This window comes from Copadichromis virginalis, linkage group LG4 (genome assembly GCF_057382275.1).
Source record: "Copadichromis virginalis isolate Kocher_CV1m ecotype Utaka linkage group LG4, C_Virginalis_male_GT1.1, whole genome shotgun sequence".
NCBI lineage: Eukaryota > Metazoa > Chordata > Actinopteri > Cichliformes > Cichlidae > Copadichromis > Copadichromis virginalis.
In genome coordinates, this window is record NC_140621.1 from 15,474,867 (window position 1) to 15,495,086 (window position 20,220).

At 39.8% G+C, this 20,220-nt stretch overlaps 1 protein-coding gene across 1 annotated transcript in view; it reads right to left on the reverse strand.

Moving 5' to 3' along the window:
- grin2aa (glutamate receptor, ionotropic, N-methyl D-aspartate 2A, a) overlaps positions 1 to 20,220 on the reverse strand; it is a 161,180-nt gene that overhangs the window by 52,116 nt on the left and 88,844 nt on the right. The window contains exons 2-3 of the mRNA XM_085453783.1: positions 5,268 to 5,434; positions 638 to 1,066 (exon numbers count right to left, since the gene is read on the reverse strand). Of these exons, the coding sequence (XP_085309909.1) occupies positions 638 to 1,066; positions 5,268 to 5,434 (596 nt within the window). The remainder of the gene's footprint in view (positions 1 to 637; positions 1,067 to 5,267; positions 5,435 to 20,220) is intronic.

The following is a 20,220-nucleotide window of genomic DNA, read 5'->3' on the forward strand; positions in this document are numbered from 1 at the left end:
AGACAGAGCTGGCAAGACCTGCACCATCTCCCACTGGCTGCTGCAGGGTTGAGCTCATGAGAAGGGGGAGTAGAAGAGAGTGAATGAGAGATGGTGGAATAAATGAGAAAAGAACAGAAGGACTCATCAAGGAGCTCTTCAATTTTGGAGAGCACTCATTTGTAGCGGCCTCCCGCTGTTCCCCCCAGTCTCGATTTCTTGCCTGCCCCTGTTTTTTCACTGCCTACATCACAAGCTCCCCTCTCGACTTCCATTCACCTGTTTTTCCTCTCTGTTTTTAACTCCTACACTTCCTCCGTGCTTCTTCCTCTATCTCTCCATCCCTTGCTCTCGTATCCAATAATTGCATCTTTTCTCGAATGGCAATCTTCAGCAGCAACTCGGTGAAAGCTTCTCTCTAATTAGCGAGGATAAGGGTGAAAACAGAAGTTGGAGGGAAAGAGTCATCCATAAAAAATCGCGCATGCTAACTCGGGGACTTTTCAGATGCTTTTAAATTACACAAATCAAAAAAACACCAATATTATTATGCTCCTCTTTCTGTTCTATTAGTGCTCCTCAGACTCACACGTACTTTATTTGTTAATAATCATTAGAGACAAAAGAACAACAACAAAGAAATAAACTCTTTGCTTACTTATGAAGTGCACTGGGAGGCAGCTTGGTTGTCTTCTCCATCTGGCCGTAACAGGACGTCTTGGCTTCAGGGATGTCGCCGTACTCGTCCAACATGGCTGCCGCCGCTGACGTTATGATGCCTATACCGTCGCGAACACGGGCCTCCAGCGGGTAGTCCCAGTCATCGTACGACACCGAGATCATTCCCGACGGGAACGCGTCTGGCGTTATTTCTGGGTTGCCGGTGGTGAGGGATGGCACAATCCAGATGTATCCGAATCCGGTGAGGCCCAGAGAGCGAGCCTCATCCAGGATGTACACCGCCTCATCTTTGGAGCAGTACAGCAGGACCACTGGAGACTGGACTTTCTTCAGCATGATCTGAGAACGGCTGTCTTCCTCCACGGCATCCAGAGTGATGATATTCTGCAGGTCCCAACCCACAAAACTAAAGCAAGGATAACAAGAAGAGGAGTGAAATGTTAATATTTAACTAATAGACTATTAACTTTGCTCAGGTGCTGGCAAGGGCAGTTACAATTATCCATTATAATTAATATCACTGTTAAGTGCGACGTGAATTCTAATAGATGTAAAGTGCTTATTGTCAAAGGGAGAGCACATTAAGCACAATAAATTGAATGAAGCTGGTCCAGTAATGATTCTCAGCTGGTTCCAGCCTACACACAGTTAAAGGACAAGGTGAAAAAACACCGCCCTGATAATAAATATCCAAAGCAACGCCTGTGGCCATTGGGCTAATTGGTGACACTGGTGATAACATAACAGCGAAGTGATCAAAACATAATGCAGCTTCTGTCACCTTTTACACAAAAAAGGGTAATACGTATTGATTTCCCACAGCGCAATCATGGGGCTGCTACTTTATAGTGTCGAAACTGCAGCAAAGGAAAGCAATCATGTAAAATTTCCAAAGATTTTTTTTTTCCTTGTAATTCAGTAGCCAGTTAGCTAAAGTGGTCAGAGTGAGAAATAGCAAGTGCTCATTAAAAAAGATTATGAATTTATAGAGCATCTCTCTCATCCAGTGGGACTGGCTGCTCTTTTTCACAATGTCACGAGTAATAATAATCAGAAGGTCCCAGTACATGCGGCTAAAGACCCGCAGAAACAGAGGGAAACGGCACTTATGATCGCAATTAAAGAACATAATTGTGCGATAAACTGGCGATTTTCTGCGGTATCACAAGTTGACAGCAGTTATGAACAGGCAGAGTGAGGATTAGGGAGTGATGCTCGCATTCACACACACACACACATGCACAAAAACACACACATATACAAGAGAGAGTGAGGAATACAAAGTGTGACACACGATAGGGCAAAGATGGCAGTTAACCATTGTGTAGGACCCTTCAGCGGACAGGTGGTGTAACATGAGAGTGATTTGGGACTTCCTGGCCTCTTCTTGCTTTTCAAAGTGATGACAGGTTACTTGTCCCAGATGACAAAGCTAATAGAGAGAAAATGATCCACATGCAGACAAGTACACACATACACGCCCAAGGAAAAAGACACAGTACATGCTGCTGAATGCTATATTATAAGTAAACAGTAAATAGAAGTTGATAGTCACATCTAATGTTGGGGGGGTTTCTTCAGGATGCTCTTTAATTATGCATCGGTCTCCTTAATTGAAATAGATAACACCATATTCTGTGTTTGAGATGATGGAGAACACACCGGTCTCTATTGGTCCAGCTCATTTACATTCCCATCCAAAAACTCAATGCAAACTCCTTTAATCTGCAGATTACACAGAGAGACCACCTGCCCACCTGCACTCAGCTGAGATGAGAAAATACACGCCCTGGTTTCAACTGTTTAACACGTTGAAAAAAGTAAAAAGAGGCAAAAGAGGTTGTTTTAAAGATAAACATGGGGTTTGTTTAAATTAAAATGTGTTTATATCTTCTGTGTGTATGATTAAGGGACCACGTCTACTATCCATGGTCAAAATAACTGTGATACACCACTCATCTGTTCACTTCCATCAAACATATAATGAAAAAATGGTATATACATGTTTTTAAAACTAAATATAGATCTACGTAGTAAAAGATCACCTAATAACTGAACTTCCATTCTGATTACACCTTCATATGTCTCATTGTTTAATCTTAATAAAATGGACCTGATAAAAGTGCATAAAATGAATTTTATAGCCTGGACTAAATCAAATGGCTTCAAAGCCCCTTGCCTTTAAGCATGCTTATCCAGTCATTTATCCAACATTAAACTGTTAATATAGACCCTAAATACATTAAACCTGATGTCATAAGTTAAGGTGTCAAATGATTTAATGTAATATTGATAGTATAAACATTTGGTGATCTCAGCAGTCAATATTTGCTAAATTAGATGTTGTTATCATGAAGTTAAAATGATACAACGCTCTTGTAATATGTTACGTGTCCTCATTTAACCTGTTGGTAGGTTGCTGCTAAGCAGCACGATGACATCATCATCTCTGTTGAAGATAAAAACCTTCTGAGCTCTGAAATGTACCTGTATGCCAAGTTAGCTTGCCTAACTCCTGATCATGTAGGAGGAATTTGGAGACAACCAAACAGACAGGTTTTGTGTAATATAGCTGTAGACATGGGATGGTGTCAAAAAAGGGCATTTGGCATAAAACTCTGCCAAATCAAACGTGTAGAGCTGCTTGCTGTGGTGACCCCTTGTGACAAGGGGGCAGCTAAAAGTAGCACTGAAGTCAAGATCACTTCTTAAAGGCACAAATACAGACACTGGGATTTTAAGTTTCCTTTCTCTCCATATGAATGTATTAAACATGTCTGTCACCTGCTGCCTGTAATTAAACTGCTTTAGTTATCATCAACAAAGCATAGAGTAGGAGAAGCTGTTGAATCCCTGCTGCGTCTGACATTAAGAGTAACTGCTGATGAGAAAGACCTCAGGTGAGCTTGAATATATCACAGGTACAGGCACCAGTCCTTGCCTACATCTCCACAGTGCTGAACATGTATCATTAATATGACCATTTTTGCCCAAAATTATGGCGTGCTGTACTTTCCTCTTTCTCTCCGCTGAAACAAGCACCATCAGTCAGAATGACCTAAAGGTGTGGCAAACAGCCAACCTGCATGCGCAGTAAACCTACTTATCATCCCCATTCACTGAAAGGATGCTTACGAAATTCTTTTAGGCTGGATATTTTTGAAGAGCACAATGGATGTACTTCAATTCATCTAGTCTTCTACTGGTGTAATGTAATTTTGATGTTGTTAATTTTAATACATTGAAAGTGTTTCTAGTTAAAAGACTGAGTTGGCAGGGTTGGTTAATGCTTTGATAATCCTGTAACATGCTGTGTGAGGATTGGGGACACTTAAATGATTAGCAGTGGAAACCCACCTGCTCACTCTTTTAGAGAGAAACAGGTTGAAAAAACGGTCAGGTATTTTTTTTTAATGCCCTGCATTCTGGTAGCACTGCAGTGTGTTGTGTTCTGAGGGAATGCACACTGAGTGGTTGGCTTCTAAACAGCATAAAGTTAAAGTCTAGGCTACTTTATTGCAAATGAGGGGCTTCTGGGTCAACTCAACACCTCCAGAAACTCCCCTGGAAAACATTTAATCAAGTTACTGATCTAAAATGCAATCAAAATCAGAAACTGCATCCCTTGTTTTAACAAATGTTTTTAGAAAAACATTATGTATGCGTGAGAGAAAGTTTGCATCCACTATTATCATAAAATTAGAAATCATAATTATCGCTATGATTATCATCGTGAGTTCCACTTCTGAAACTTTAATTTAATTAATACCTGCAAACCTTAATGTCATTTAATATTTTGTGTTATGTAACACACTTAACAGCGTTACAAAAACGAAATGGTTGGATAATTGCCACATATCAAAACAAACAGCATAACTGATTTAATGAGCCATTTGATGTTTCAGTGCACTGCCTGCATTCTTTAATCTTTGAGACAAGCAAATGGTCCTGTTATGATAAACCAGGTAGCCCAATAGGCAGCTGACTAGCCAGAAAATACCCAGGTCGGATGTGTGCACTGTAGGCTACTAATCCTGTGAGCCTTCAATAACCATAAATACAGAGTGGCAGTGGCAGACTGGTCCCACAGCCAGTTGTAGGGGGATAACTAACCCTGAGGGTGGGAGGCATTTCCTGTACTATACCCAGCAGCAGCAGTGGAGTTAACAGCCCCAGTTCATGGTGAAAGGATTAAAAACATATAGGGAAAAACAATGCAAGCACGAAGAACAGGCCACTCATCTGTGGAACCAGCTTCCAGTTGTGATTCAGGAGATTGACACGCTCTTTACTTTTAAGATCAGGCTTAAAACTATCATTTTTGCTAGAGCATATAGGGCTGGATCACGTGACCCTGAATCCTCCCTTAGTTACACTGCAATAGGTGTAGGCTGCCCCAACCTGAGCCTGGTTTGCTGGAGGTTTCTTCCTGTTAAAAGGGAGTTTTTCCTACTATCGCCAAAGCGCTTGCTCATAGGGGGTCATATGATTGCTGGGGCTTTCTCTGTTGATTAATTGTAGGGTCTATCTAACAATATGTGATTTGGCGCTGTATAAATAAAATAAAATTGAATTGAACTGAGAACACACCACAGTATTGTTCTAACCTGTTGTCCACAGTAGTTTTCAAGATGTTGATGAATTCCTGGTAGCCTGGGAACTTTGATGTGACAATGGAAAAGATGTGCCAGTCATACTCCTCCATGATGTTCAGCATGAGCAGAGCCTCCTGTTGGATGGAGGCACCAAACTGGAAGAACGTTGACTTCACATCCTAGGAACAAAGAGAAACACAGAGACACAAGATTAGCTGAATATTCATTAGACTATCTGTACTGGGGTTTTTTGTTTTGTTATTTTGGGGGGGCGGTTGCACTTTTCAGATTAGTCCACCACCTATTCGAACTTGGAATAGGTGATGCATCTCGGAAACATCAATCAGCAACAAGGCATTTAAATCTTGGCACAATATGAGTAGACAGACTCTCTCAGTTGCTCACCCACACACATACACACTCAAACATGCATACAGAGATTGAGAGTAATAAGTTTCTTGCAGAGGAAATATATGGATGAGGGCCTCAGAACAATTCAATTAAGACCAGATTGGATTGGTGCAGTACAGACCAGGCTGCAGAACTCTGTGGGCATGGTTCTGAGGAACAAGGGTTGCATTCACTCCAAGTCGCTCATATTCACTCCATTAAACCTGACTGAGAATCATTTGCCATTTAATTCAGCCAAACTCAGACATTAGCTTGGACAGCGCAGACAAGCACAATTATAGATGGACAAATTACTTCTATTCATTTATGCTGTATTTAAAATGACTCAATATAGTGGACTATTAAATGATGTGAAATTAGAGAAAGCAGCGAAGAATTAAAAAGAGTGTAGCATTGCAAAAAGTGTGGACGAGCAAATGTGTTACCTTGTCTTTGGCTGAGTATTGCACGATCTTCGTGCTTTTCTGTTACCTTGAAATGTCAGAGAGTTCACACATACCTTATCTTGACACCACTTGTTCTGTGTCACTTGGTTCTCTTATTATGATTGAGGCAGGGTTGTGTGGAGGTCTCCTCTGTCTGTGTGTGTGTTTGTAAAGCTGCAACCTGACAGCTTGGGGAAAAAAAACAACCTAAAAACCATAAAGGCTAAGAAACAGAACAAAACACTGGGCTCACACCTCAAAATTAATAAATGCGCTGCACACGGTTACACAAACTGACACATAAAGGCACACTTTGCTAGTACACACTGCCCGCGGCCTGCTTCTACCGTAATTTATCCACAGTGTGGCTAAAGTTGAAAAAAAAAAGAAAGTGAAACAGCAACCATAATGCTCTGAGTCACTGCATATTGTAATAGGGCCGAACATTAGCCTCAATCCCATATGCTGCAACAGTCAAGTCTAATCAGTTTTGAAGAGACCTTTAGAGAGACCTAAAAAAGGTCAAAAATCATTCCAAACCCTGCACCCATAAAAAACTATATACGGATGGGCAATTTGCTGTGCCCAAAGAGGTGACTATCATTACAACATGTAATTATCATTTTAACTAAACAAACTGCCATTATTGTTATTATTACTGGGTTTATGGTGGCCTTTGGTAGTGATGATGGCTCAATCGGGTTCTACCATACTCAAGCAGAAGCTGTTGAGTAACTTCTTCAGACGCTGTACTGTTATTCCATTTCATTACTCCCAAATGCATTGTGAATGGAAAACTTATGGTGGCCCTGAGAAGTCAAACTGAACCGCAACATAAGAAAACACCAGCAAAAGAAAAATGCTGCAAAAGCACATAAAAAAAAAGTTAATTAAAACACAAAGGAAGTAGAAAAAAAATCTGAAAAACGTGTTTTCGGGGGAGACAATATTGTGACGGACAAGATGTGGAAGTGACAGAAAACCAAACTATTAATATAAGTACTGCACTGAGACAGGCTTAATAGAAGCAGAGGATTCATCTGTGTTGTCAGGGAGAAAAAAATGCAGGTAATGTGTGTTTTAATTGCATAATTCATATAACACTGTAAACATATTTTTGCTATTAGCCACTTGCTGTTAGCTTGTCACTTTGGCAACTCTTCCAACATGTTGTTGTCCCCCAAAAATACTTCTGTTGCGTTTTGTACGTTTTGGGTTTTTTTTCCCTTAGTTTTGGAGTGAGTTTGACCCCTCAGGGCCACCGTAAAACTCACTTAGATGCTTATGCTACTCACTAGCTTACCATAAAATTTCTCTATATTCTCAGGTTGGGACACTGATTACTGTGGCACCGCACCACTTATCTTATTCTGTATTTCAGCCATGACATGTATGAAAGGGTAATGTAAAGGTCCAAATTTCATTTTGTGCTGTTACTAGAAATCCATCACAGTCAGATCTACACTTTGTTCAACCTGATCTCGACTCACTTTGTGTTTTGCTACAATGAGTGAAAATACACAGCTGTGGAAAGTACTCACACACTACTGTACACTTTTCTGGCTCAGATATACACTACACAGCCATATTCATATTCATATATTCACCATTATAATATTTATTTTAACAAATAGCATCCACCTGTAGGCTCTGATCACACTTTCCCAAGAATAAGTATACTACATTTGGCTTCATTTAATAATATTTAAAAGGGTCAAGTAGTCAGACACTTTAACTACAATGACTGATAAGCTGCAGCAGGTTTAGATGTAATTAGTACTCATGTTTTTTCCCCCCTATCAGGAACACGGATTGATTATGTGAGATTTTAATAACTAAATGTATGGAACTAGTCAGCTGCATCAATTAAACATATCAAGTACTTTCTATTCCTATAAGCCTCTCTTCTATTAGGTTACAGGGTATTGGCGTATCACCAATTTCCTGCAGGTAAAGTTGCATTTCTCTACAGGGTAGGTTTTGTACAATATATTGAAAACGCATTGTGAGAATAAAAAGAGACACCAGCAGAAAGCACTGGATGGCTTTTGTAACCATATCGAGCACTGCATGTAATTTCATCGCCTCTGCACAATCTATCGTTTTCTTTTCTACTGTCTTGATAGCCTCCAAATAATGCGGGAATTCACTGTTTGCATTATTTGGGTCAGTGTTGGAGAATGAGAAAACGAGTGAGACTCTTCTCCCTATATCGAGACGCTTGAGTGCTTTTTAATGGTATCGTATCTGTATGTGGGGCTGGCTCACTATACTCAGATTTGAGTGTTCTTCAGAGACTCTCTGTGCAGCTCGGCGCTCTATTGTATGTTCTAATGGGGTAGAAACTGAAGCGATGCTTGAGCATGGTGGGACAGGAGGGAGATCATGCTATAAGACTTGTCACTCCCTGTCTTCATCACGGCAGCAGCCGATGCTCCCACGCTTTCCTGCATTATACAAAAGGATGTAAACATATAAAGGCCTGGTACTGGTAGTTATGTGTTGGTGAATATGGATAAATTAGATAAGGAACAGTGTTTTTGCTTTTGTGACTTGTTTTGGCTTAGACATACAACTAGTGGAAACCATCTGTCAACATATTTGCCGGCAGTGTGTTTTTGAGCTACTGTGCCATACACTGCTAATGGTAATCATGCTGCTCTCATACTTTTTGTTCCACAGTAACTTTTGTTGAGGACAATGCATTTTTCAGCATAATAGATTTCCAGGAACTTTCTCACCCATAAAGGAGCAATTTAACTCCTTGGAAAAACATCAAATTTCAAAATGCATTTTTTTTCTAGACAGGAAAAGTATAATGATGCCAAAGGCGACATTTATGCAAAATTAATTTGGCAAAAGCTAACACTGGTTATGAATAATCTCCCAAGACCTCTGATCCACTGATATGTTGTGTATACATGCGTGTCTGCACTTTAAGAGTGTGCTTTTTTTTTTGCTTGTTTCTGCCCATCTGAAGGAATTCAAGCTTTAAGGCTTCCCAGGAGAGGAAAGTACCCAAAAATCTCCCTTTTCCCTAAAATAATTACTCCTTGCTGGTGTCAAGTGAGGCTTGTGCCTGTATTCATTCATGTAAGCCAAATCGTGTCTCTTTAATTTCCCTGAATCTCATAATAGCAGATTCAGGGAAATGATATTTTACAATCCCAGCAGAAGCCAACTGCACATAGGAACTGACTGGGTTTAGGCTGGGCTTCATATCATTTTACGAGCATAAACAGAAACAAGTGCAATGAGAACATTGCGAACCAGACTTTGGTAGTCTTAAAAATTGGTATTTTAATAAAAGAGATCTTGAAGAAAAAGAAAGTTTATGTTTAAAGCACCAATGGAGACTGCAGGCAGAAAAACTCCCACATACATGAAATCAGTCAGACACAAACAGAAAGAAAAGCTAGAGGGCAGAGAGAAGAATACACTACAGAGGGAATGGGCAGAGCAGTGGAGAGAAGGCTATTGAAGTGAATAAGCAGTGTATGACTGTTTCTAATTAGGACAGCTCACAATCCGTGACATCAGAAAACAGCCAATCATTTCCTCTCATTTCACCCTTGTCAAGTGTGACATGTCTTTGCTTTCCACTCAAACCTTGAGCTTGTGGTGTCCGCACACACAAAAACACCCGTGCGTGCACACAAATTAACGCACAGGCTGTCACTCACAGCTCGTTCCCTTTCGCCCCTGTCTGCCACATTCCTGGTCTCCATCCTCTCTTAAATTTCGCACTCTGTTGCATGCACTCAAACACGACAACAGTGATGCACACAACAAACATGCACCTACCCCATGGGGCAGGACAGTGTGTCTATTGAGACTGAGAGGGGAGTTATAAATAGTAGTCCTCATATCCTCTACTGCTGATAGCATCTTGCACTGTCTAGTCTTATGACATACACACATACACACATACAGATACATATAACGCTCAGAAATGCACACACAGAGATAAGTGTGTATTGTGAGTTGAGATTGTGAGGCTCACCTAGACAAAAGGCCTGATAACGTAGAAAACAAGCACACCAAAATCTGCATTTATCATAAAGGGGGTGTCATACCTATCTTTATATCACATATTCACCATAGATAGCCAGCTATCTGCTGGGTTCATGGGAGGAGAAACACACTGATATGACAAAAATTCCTCAGTGGCCACTTGCTAAATATAAACAGGCACAAAAATAGCTGTCGAAAAACAAAGGAGGAAAAACTGAGCAGGCAGCGCTGACCACTGACCGCTTGAACATTCACAAACAGTATATACCATCACTTTATTAAGAACAGAGTATATCTGATTATTGCATAAATGTAAATGTAAGTCTTTTACCAGCCTGTCTGTAAACAACAGCAATAACGCCACAGGGCTATAGTAATGTCTAACTGTATGCTTTAAAAGTAATATGGAGTCCAATGTTATAGAATTTAAGCCATTTAGGAGACTGTAGTACCTGCTTAATACATCTCACCCAATTACAGATGCTTTTCCCTAACAAGATCATCAAGGTCCGTCTGTCCACCTGCTAATGGTTTTTAAATTGTTTTCTTTCTTTGATATTAAGGCATTGCCAAAGGTTAAACTTACACCCACTAGTCACTTTGTTAGTTACACCTGTTCAACTGCTTGTTAATTCAAATCTAATCAGAGAATGACAGCAACTCAAAGCATGTAGGTAGACACTGATAAAACAAAGTAATAAAGTTCAAATTGAGCATCTAAATGGGGATGAAAGGTGATTTAAGTGACCGTGAACCTCGTGTGGTTGTTGATGCCAGATGGCCTGGTTTGATCTGCTGGAATTTTTACACACATCCATCTCTAGGGTTTACAGAGAACGGTCTGAAAAAGAAAAATATCCATTGAGCAGCAAGTCAATGGGTGAAAATGCTTTGTTGATGTCAGAGAAGAATGGCTAGACTGCTTCAAGTTTGTAAGAAAGCAACAGTAAATCAAATAACCACTTATTGCAACCAAGGCATGGAGAAAAATGTCGCTGAATGCACAACAAGTCGAACCTTGAAAGAGACCAGGTGCAACTCCTGTCATTTGAAACAGAAAACTGAGGGTTTAATGCACATGAGTTCACAAAAATTGGACAATTGTACCCACTAGTAATCGCTGGTTTCAGCTGGGCAATCCTCCATGTCAAAAAAGCTCAGCTCACTTGGAAATGATTTCTTGAACAGTTTGAAGTCCTCTCAAATGTCCTCTCCAGTCACCAGATCTCTCCAACAGATCACTCTTGGGATCTGGTTATGTCATGTCAATGTAAACCAAAATCTCTGAGAAATATTTCCACCACTTTGTTGAATCTGTGCCAAAAAGAATTAAATACGTTCTGAAGGCAAAAGGGGTTCAACCTGTTACTAGCAATGTGTAACTAACAAAGTGGCTGCTGAATGTACAGCCATTACAGATGATATTTTAAAAAAGTTCTTTAGTAGAATCAAAGCTGCACATAAACCTATATGAGATTCTACAAAGTAAGACTCTTCAGGGTTTCCTTATAGTCTCAAATTGAACATTGAACTTTAGAAATGTCTTTCTACACACGGCACATTGTTCTACCGAAACTGGCTAACAAATATGCAAACGTTTCTTTGGGATTTACACGATCACAGTATTTTAAAACAATAAGCAGATCTCTGAGAGGCACTCTGAATAAGAAAGTACGCTTTTAAAGGCTGTTGATGTGCTGTGGTGTGAACGAGTGGGGGGAGGCATACATCCTTTGTTTGTGTTGGATAATAATTGTAGGGAAACAGTAGCCTTCAACTGCAATAGCGGCTACACACACAGACAGAGAGCGAGGCTGTATTTGACGTCACAGAGGAATATTTTTGGCTTGAATGCAGTCCGGTTTAGCAGATAACACACACACACACACACACACACACACACACACACACACACACACAGACATGCACACAGAGGGGAAACAGAGACCTACTGGAAGTTTAACACACAGGAACACATACACGCGTGCACGCGTGTATGTTTGTGTACGTGTGTATTATTGCTGTGGTTCCTCTGTCAGGACTTTTTAACAAGCAATCGAGTCCCCACGGGGAAACACTGACAAAATAACATCATCCCTCCCATCCTCTCTCTCCCCATCCTCTCTCTCCCTTCCTCTTTCTCTTTCCATTTGTCTCCCTGTGCTTGCCCTCTTCTCCCACTCACTCTCTTCTCTAATAAGTCCAATATCTTCCTCTCTATGTCTTCCTTTCTTTTTCGTTAGCGCTCCATCCAGAGGCCCTGTCTGTTCTCACCTCCCTCTATCCATCTTGCCCTCTCCCACTCACTCCCTATCTCTTCTAATAAAGCCAATATGCTGCTACCCTCCTCTGGGAACCAAATCTTACACCTAAGCAGAAACAGCCATCCTCAATTCTTGGAGGGTAATTTAACATTTTACCTTAAAAATCCTCTTATTAAAAATGAACAGCCGCATAAGATGTCACTGAAAAAGAAAAGCCTTGTTATTTCTGTAAACTTTTTTTTGGACCTTGCTGAGTGTCCTTAAAATAAGGCATAAAAGAAAAAGTCTGATGTGACAGATGTTTGCAAGTGGGGAGAGGAATCACGCAAAAATGTAGTAATCTGATTACAGTGGCATCTTCCCCCACCACAGCCCGGCTTGTTATTTATCTCAGCACTATCATCTCTGCTCTCACTCTGCTTTGACAGACTGTGCATTTTCACACCTGCCACACAGACAGAAAATGTGGAGATCATTATGAAAATTATCATCACTATCGAAAATTGCCAAAATCAGCAGCCATAACCATTATAATTAGTCCCGGTATTTTTGCTGTGTACCTAGTTGCCTAATTTCTGTCTTTCCCTCCATTATTTTCTTACTATTTTAGGTTTTCGTTTTCTTCTTCTCCTTCCTAGTTTTGCACCCTTCAGTTATCTTTTTCTTTTTTTTAAATAAATCCTTAGTTTCTTGGCTTATGTCTTACCTCGTTCTTTTAAATGAAAACAAACATAACACCAAAAAATTCCCACCACATGAGCTGTGGTGCTAATCACAATAAAATAGGAATTTTGAATTAGGAAGTCGCTGCACGCCCTTATTGAACACATAAGTAATATTTTGACAAGAAACCTCTTTGTAAGGATTACTTATTGAAACATGTTTTCTTTCCAAGTACTGAATAAAGTAATCCTGTGTGGAAGCACTTAGTGTGCAGTCGCCTTAAAGAGTTTTAAAGAACGGGAAGCGTTTAACACGAGAGTTTGGTACAATGCAAAGAAAATAAAAAAGAGGGAGATATAAAACTGTAAAGTTTAAGAGCTGTTTATTAGGAAATTATAATGCACAAGAAAGCTGCACGCAAACACATAACTCACAAATGGCACACATTATGTGGTCGCATTACGATGTTTGTGCACGCAAGCATGCGCGTCTTACACACCGTCTACTCAAGGTAAGGAGATAAGTCTTGTTTGTGTGTGCGTGTATCTGTGCCAGAGGGCTGTGTATCATGCTGAGTTTATTCCAAAGACACAAACAACATAATATAAACCTCAGCTCAAACAGAATGGAAGAACACCCACTACCCAGGAAAAACAAGGAAATCAAAGGCCTCAAAGGCCAGATTTACACAGGAACAAAACACCCTAGACCTACATTTATGGAGTCGTAAAACAGCCCAGAAGAAAGGCTGAGATGACTTGGGGGAGCATGAATACGTAACTGGTGTGAAATCATTTTTAGTTTAATGGCATGTTTTCAGGAACAGCATTAGGATACCTCAGATTTACCTTTAGGTATATAACAGAAAGTTTGATCTTTCAGCTGGAGTTGAAGAAATGCAAGCTCGGATAAATAGGGACAAATCAGCCAGTGCAAATTAGCATAGCCGGCTCAAAATGGATAGCCTAAGACTGTCTAAACCAATACCTAAAAATTTGGATTAGGATGTTTTTTACCCACAGTTCATTGGTAGCTGAATCCAATTGCATCTCTTCCAACACTTGTTTTAATGTGTGCAGATATTTTTTTTACATTCAAGTGAGGCAAGTCATAAAGAGCATAGTCGTGCAGCTGTTAAATGGAACTGATCACATTCTGTATACTGTAACTTACATTTGGTGGTAAATCTCACAGATTAAATCTCATGTTTTTTGCTTTCTGGTTGAGGGTTTTATGAAAGCAGCCACCTCCAGGGCTGAGAAATGAAGAAAATGTGCCCCAAACAGCAATTTCTTGCACAGCCACTTGGGACTGACTCCAAAAATATGTCACTCCTCACAGATTCATATACTGAAATGATCAAAATTAGAGCAGAAATTTAAAAACGTTCATTCATAACAACTGTGTTATAAAAATTATTCACATTTTTAAGTTCTATAAAGGCTTAGTTGCTGAAGTTTTGGTACTTTGGACATACTTTAATCTATACTATTGTTTTCAGGATACTTGAATTTCAAACTCATTACTACTTTCAATACCACATTAGATTAGAACGGTCCAAAAAGTAATATTTATGACAACATAATTTTAGGTTCTCTAATGTAGTGCAAAAAAGCTAAAAACCAAAAAAGCCAATAATATTTTTATGCTGGCTGGGGTCATTCTGTGCTTCTCCATCTGATTTTCATTGATTCCATCAGATGGAATTGTTTTTTCAGTCTGCCACTGTTTCTGTTTAGTTAATGCTAGCATTTTCTCTGCTTAAATCTGGGATTTTAAGAGAATCATAACACATTTTAGACACAAATATTTGCGTTATTCTGTTAAAGTGATAATGTAGTGACAATATTTGCCGCCTAGCAACATTAACATTATCGTTTCATCATTAGCCTTAGCCACTAGCCACTATCCAAATAACTTAAAAGATGGCTAATGAGACTATTGGGTACTTGCTAATAATTAAATGACTATCTATATGGGATTGTTATTTGTGTTGTTAGAAAAAAACACACACATTCTGAAAGCATCTGCTGTAATCTGATGTGCATCTTGCTAGATATTGTAACTACACACTAGAGACACAGTGTGTAGCTACAACAGCGACACAGGTATAAATGGTGCTTAAAAGAAAATTAATGTGTGAAAAATTGATCTACACAAAATCGCCATCATCATCATTAGATTAGATTAGATTAGATAGAACTTTATTAATCCCTCGGGTGGGTTCCTCTGGGAAATTCGATTTCCAAAAAAGCACAGCGTTACAGAGTTACAGAATATTATATATATATATATATATATATATATATATATATATATATATATATATATATATATATATATATATATATATATATATATAATACACACACACACACACATATATATATATATAAATACAGAGACAATATAAATAAAATATACGAAGGGGATAAATAGAATAAATAGGAATAAAAATAAAAATACAAGTGAATTGCACATTTCAAGTATTGAGTCTATTGCACTGTTGACTATTTACAAAAGTATTGCACAAAAGGTATTGCACAGTGAGGTGAAGAGGCACTACAGCTTAGTTGTTCCCCCCTCCTTTGTCCTCCTGTCTCCCCTCCCTCTCCCCTCCAGGGAGGAGTTAAACAGTCTGATGGCGTGTGGGATATAGGAGTTTTTAAGTCTGTTAGTTCTTGTCTTTGGGAGAAGCAACCTGTCACTGAACAGACTCTTCTGGTTGTTAATGGCCGTGTGCAGAGGATGTCTGGCATTGTCCATAATGTCCATCAGTTTCTTTAATGTCCTTTTCTCTGCCACTGTCACCAGAGTGTCCAGCTTCATGCCGACCACAGAGCTAGCCCTCCTGATCAGTTTCTCCAGCCTGGATGAGTCCTTCTTTGCTGTGCTGCTCCCCCAGCACACCACAGCATAGAAAAGTACTCCAGCAACCACCGACTGGTAAAACATCCTCAGGAGCTTCCTGCAGATGTTAAAAGACCTCAGCCTCCTGAGGAAGTACAGTCGGCTTTGGGCTTTTTTATACAGGTGCTCTGTGTTGCATGACCAGTCCAGTTTATTGTCCACCCACAGCCCGGGGTACTTGTACTTGTTGACCACCTCCACCTCCTCCCCCTCTATCTGAACCGGCAGTGGACCTGCTCTAGACCTCCCGAAGTCATCATCATTTATAAAAGATTTTCTCACACTTTAATCACAAAACCTATATGCTAAAACATAAGATAGTGAAAAAGAGCATGCCTCATCCCCCATCACATAACCTCCTCCTCCTCTGACATACAACTATATGGAGGCAAATCAATACCGCATAATGTGCTGATAGTTTCCCCCACAGAGATGCATCAGTCAGCTGCCATGGTCACTGCTAACTATGCTGGCAGTATCAGTGATTCATCACCGCTGCCACCGACAGCTACTGACACCAAGAGACCTACTTTGAAGAGGATGACACAGAGCAGGGAGGGCAGGAAGAATGGATGGAATGAGTGGCAGAAAGACAGATGAGGGGAAGGCAGCAACAATGGCAGAGAGCAAGAGGGGGAAAAAAGAGAAAACAAGCAGAAAAATTAAAAGGTGATGATGAAGTAAGAAAGATAATGGGATGAAGCAGGGAGACATATATATAGACATAGTTCTATATACAGTGTTGAAGGTGGTACAGTGACAGTTAGGCATTGAATGTTTTTCTCTGTTATTTCTTCCGAGTGAGATGAAATATCTACATCAGTCACTTGTATGTGTTCTAATGACACAGCGGTGTTTGATCTAATGAAAGGAAGCAGCAGGAACAGCTACTATCAGATCTAAAATATAGTAATCAACAAGTTTTCTAGACCATATACCAAGAGAAATAGAGATGATAATTTGTTATGACAGCCATTAAAGTTATATTGCTCCCCTCATCCCAATACAAAAAAAAAGAGCTTTTTCAGAAATGTTGATCATCGTCCTTAATCACATCCTGTCATTGACCAGCCAGGAAAAACTTGGTTTGCAATGAAGGAAATGTTTCTCTTTCATCTTTCACAGGAGCACTGTTCAACTCCTCTTCCACCCACACATTTGTCTTTAAAGTAGAGATATGTTTTTTCTTATTTTCTCTCACATATACATATGGATCCATATCGTGCATGTGACCGAAGTTTTGAATAATGAGCTCGTGGCTATGTTTGATGTCACAGAGAGAAGAGCACTTTAATATGGTTTCCATCAATATGATCTCAGGTAGGACCCAACGCTACTCTGAGCAGCACAATACACAGTAAATGCAGCTTCCTGTCCCACAAATAACACCAAATGGATTTTAACTAGTTTTGGTGAAGAAAACGGGCAACGTAGCTAAGATGTTCTTTATCATTCTATCTACTGTTGCAAGCCATTTTACAAACAGGGGAAACAGTCCAGAAAACTTGGCAGTCGTAAAATCTTCAACATTATTTTTTTTTAACATGGCCAACATGGGAGCGTATGGAAGCCCATTTCCGCCACAAAATATCTATAACTTGAAATTTCGAGTTATCTTTCACAATATTTTGAGTTATATTCTTAACACACACAGTTATTCTTATTAACTCAAAATTTTGACAAAAACAACTCGGAATTTTGACTTATTAACTCAAAATTTTGAGAAAAGTAACTCTTAGCATTGCCAGTCTGTGATCTACATGAATGACTTGATTTTCTTGTTATCCGGAAGGATTTGGCTCAGAGGAATGCTCACTTAAAACCGTATCATAAGCTACCAATGTATAGCAACAAATTGGCCCTTTCGAGAGTGCGTTTGCCGATAGTAACGCCATGATTCAGCTAATAACACAAGGATTTCATCATTTGTGAAGCCACGCTGAAAATACTCAGCAATGTGTGCATTCACAACTGTAGCTTAGCTGTATCATTTGTAGCTGAGGACTTCAGCTTCCTGGTAACAAGGAAATGATGTCATTCACGAAGATTACTGATTGGCAGTGCTAACTCAAAATTTTGAATTTACTTTTCTCAAAATCTTGAGTAATCTACATCAAAATTTCAAGAAATAGAACTCAAAATTTTGAGTTATGGATATCGTTTTTTTGTGGCGGAAATGGGTTTCCATAGAAGTGCCTTAAATGTGCACTTTTTAATGTATTTTTTATGCAACATAGCTGGCTGCAAAAAGACTTCTACTTATATTAAACACTGTCAGACACTGGCCCGTTTTGAATAAAGACAGATCTAAGTAAAAGCCTTCCTGATAAATTTATGGGCTCATTCACACTTTTTAGGCCTCATGCTCTTCATACCTGGTTTCAGAACACCAAAAGCCTTTCCTTCACTTCCTGTAGCTTTGTTAACAAGGCGTGTTTCACACAGCTTGTATTAGTAAGGCTAAATCCCTGATTACATGTACGTCCCACAATAAGCAGGCAGTTTACCAAATAAACCTTGTGCTCCAGCATGTGTGGTGTTTGTTCTTATACTGTGTGGACTGGATTTCAGAATATGCCATTTCCAATTAAGAATGAGAAATGATAGGTTTATGGTTTGTTTTTAGAAGCTCCACAATGACAAGTGAAGGAGGCAGTGCTTCTGTTTGGGAGAAAATAGACAGATCTTGGCTTAAAGGAAGGAAGGTCTTAAAGCAACCGTGTCACGGTACTGGGTCGTGTGACCCAGTGTTTGAGTTTTATGTATTTTTGCATTCATTTTCGATCTAGTTAATTTCTAGGTTGCTGTTTAGTCCTTATTTCTTAGTTGTTTCTGTCATCTCCCCCTGTACTCAGTCTCCCTGGTTCCTTCCTGCGTCTACGTTTCGCGTCTATGCAGTTATGTTAAGTTCATGTCATGTTTTATCTCCATGTCTATGTCTCTGTGTTTCCTGTTTTATTTTGGAAGAGTCTGGTGTTCTTTGTTCATTGTAGTTAGTGTTACTCTCCCCTGTATTGTCATTATGTTTCATTCTAGTCAACTGTGTTCTCATGTGTCTCCACTTCCCCTGATCACCTCATGTGTGTATTTAAGTCCTCAGTCTTCCTTTGTTCGTCGTCGTGTTGTCTGTGTACCTCCCCTCTGGTCAAGTTAAGTGTTTTTCAGGATTCTGTGCAGTTCATGTTTGCCATTTGGTTTATGTTGTTTTTCATGCAGCCGCACGATGAGGTTCGGTGCAGGTCATGTTCATGTCTGTTTTGTCACGCCATTTGGTTCATAGTTTCCATGCATCTGCACAGCATTCTGTTCACAGTAATCATAGTTATTCCTTTCAGTCAGGTTAGTGTTTTTCCAGTTTAGGTTTTTGGTTAGTTGCAGTCTCTGTCCCTGTTATGTTTTGTCCACTCCCCTCTGCATCAGCCCAAATAAAGGCTCGCTTTCAGTTTAAGTTCACTCCTGTCTCCTTGCCTGTGTTCGCGCCTGGGTCCACCAAACACACTCTCCACACGGTGTGCCCCCGCTGGCCGTGACAAACAGTAGCCAAAACCCTGTCTCAGACAGGGGCAAATTGATAAGCTTTAAATCCAACAATAATAACATGGAGCCATATATGAGTACAATGCGTCCACCATCAAAGAAGTAGGAAAGAGAATAGTGAGAGACTGTAGGGTACGTTATCTCCAATAAATACATGCATTTTCATTCAGACTGTAATGGGCTAAGTTTCCATTCAGCTTAAACACTCCCAAGAAAATCTCCAGGACTCAGACGATTGGATTCCAGAAGTTTTTACTGGGCACTTTTGTGAAACTGTAAACACAATACAATGAAATATATGAAATGTATTATAGATGCAATAAGCTCAAAGCATCTGGCTAATTATCACAGCTTGACAGCCTAGCCGCATAGCTTATATGAGACACAATAAAGTTAACCGAATAACAGACAACGGTTCAAAACGCTTCACCGCTTAATTGTACAAAATGAATTATACTCACAGACTATGCCTTAGCGAAGAGAAAAGGATTAATCCTGTAACGGCGGAGCTGGCGGTTGAATGAGCCCACACGCTAATATCCCGAGTCACACAGTAGATTCACTTCCTGACTCTCAGCGTAAACTGCTCTCGTGTTGTCATGGTTACGAAAATACACACACCGCTCTAAGCTACGATAGCGAGATAAAGAGAACACAAAGAACACATTTCTGGGGGCATAACACTCCCCGCTTGGGGTCTTTAAGAGCCCACATCAATTGGCAGAGTCAGACTTTGGAGAA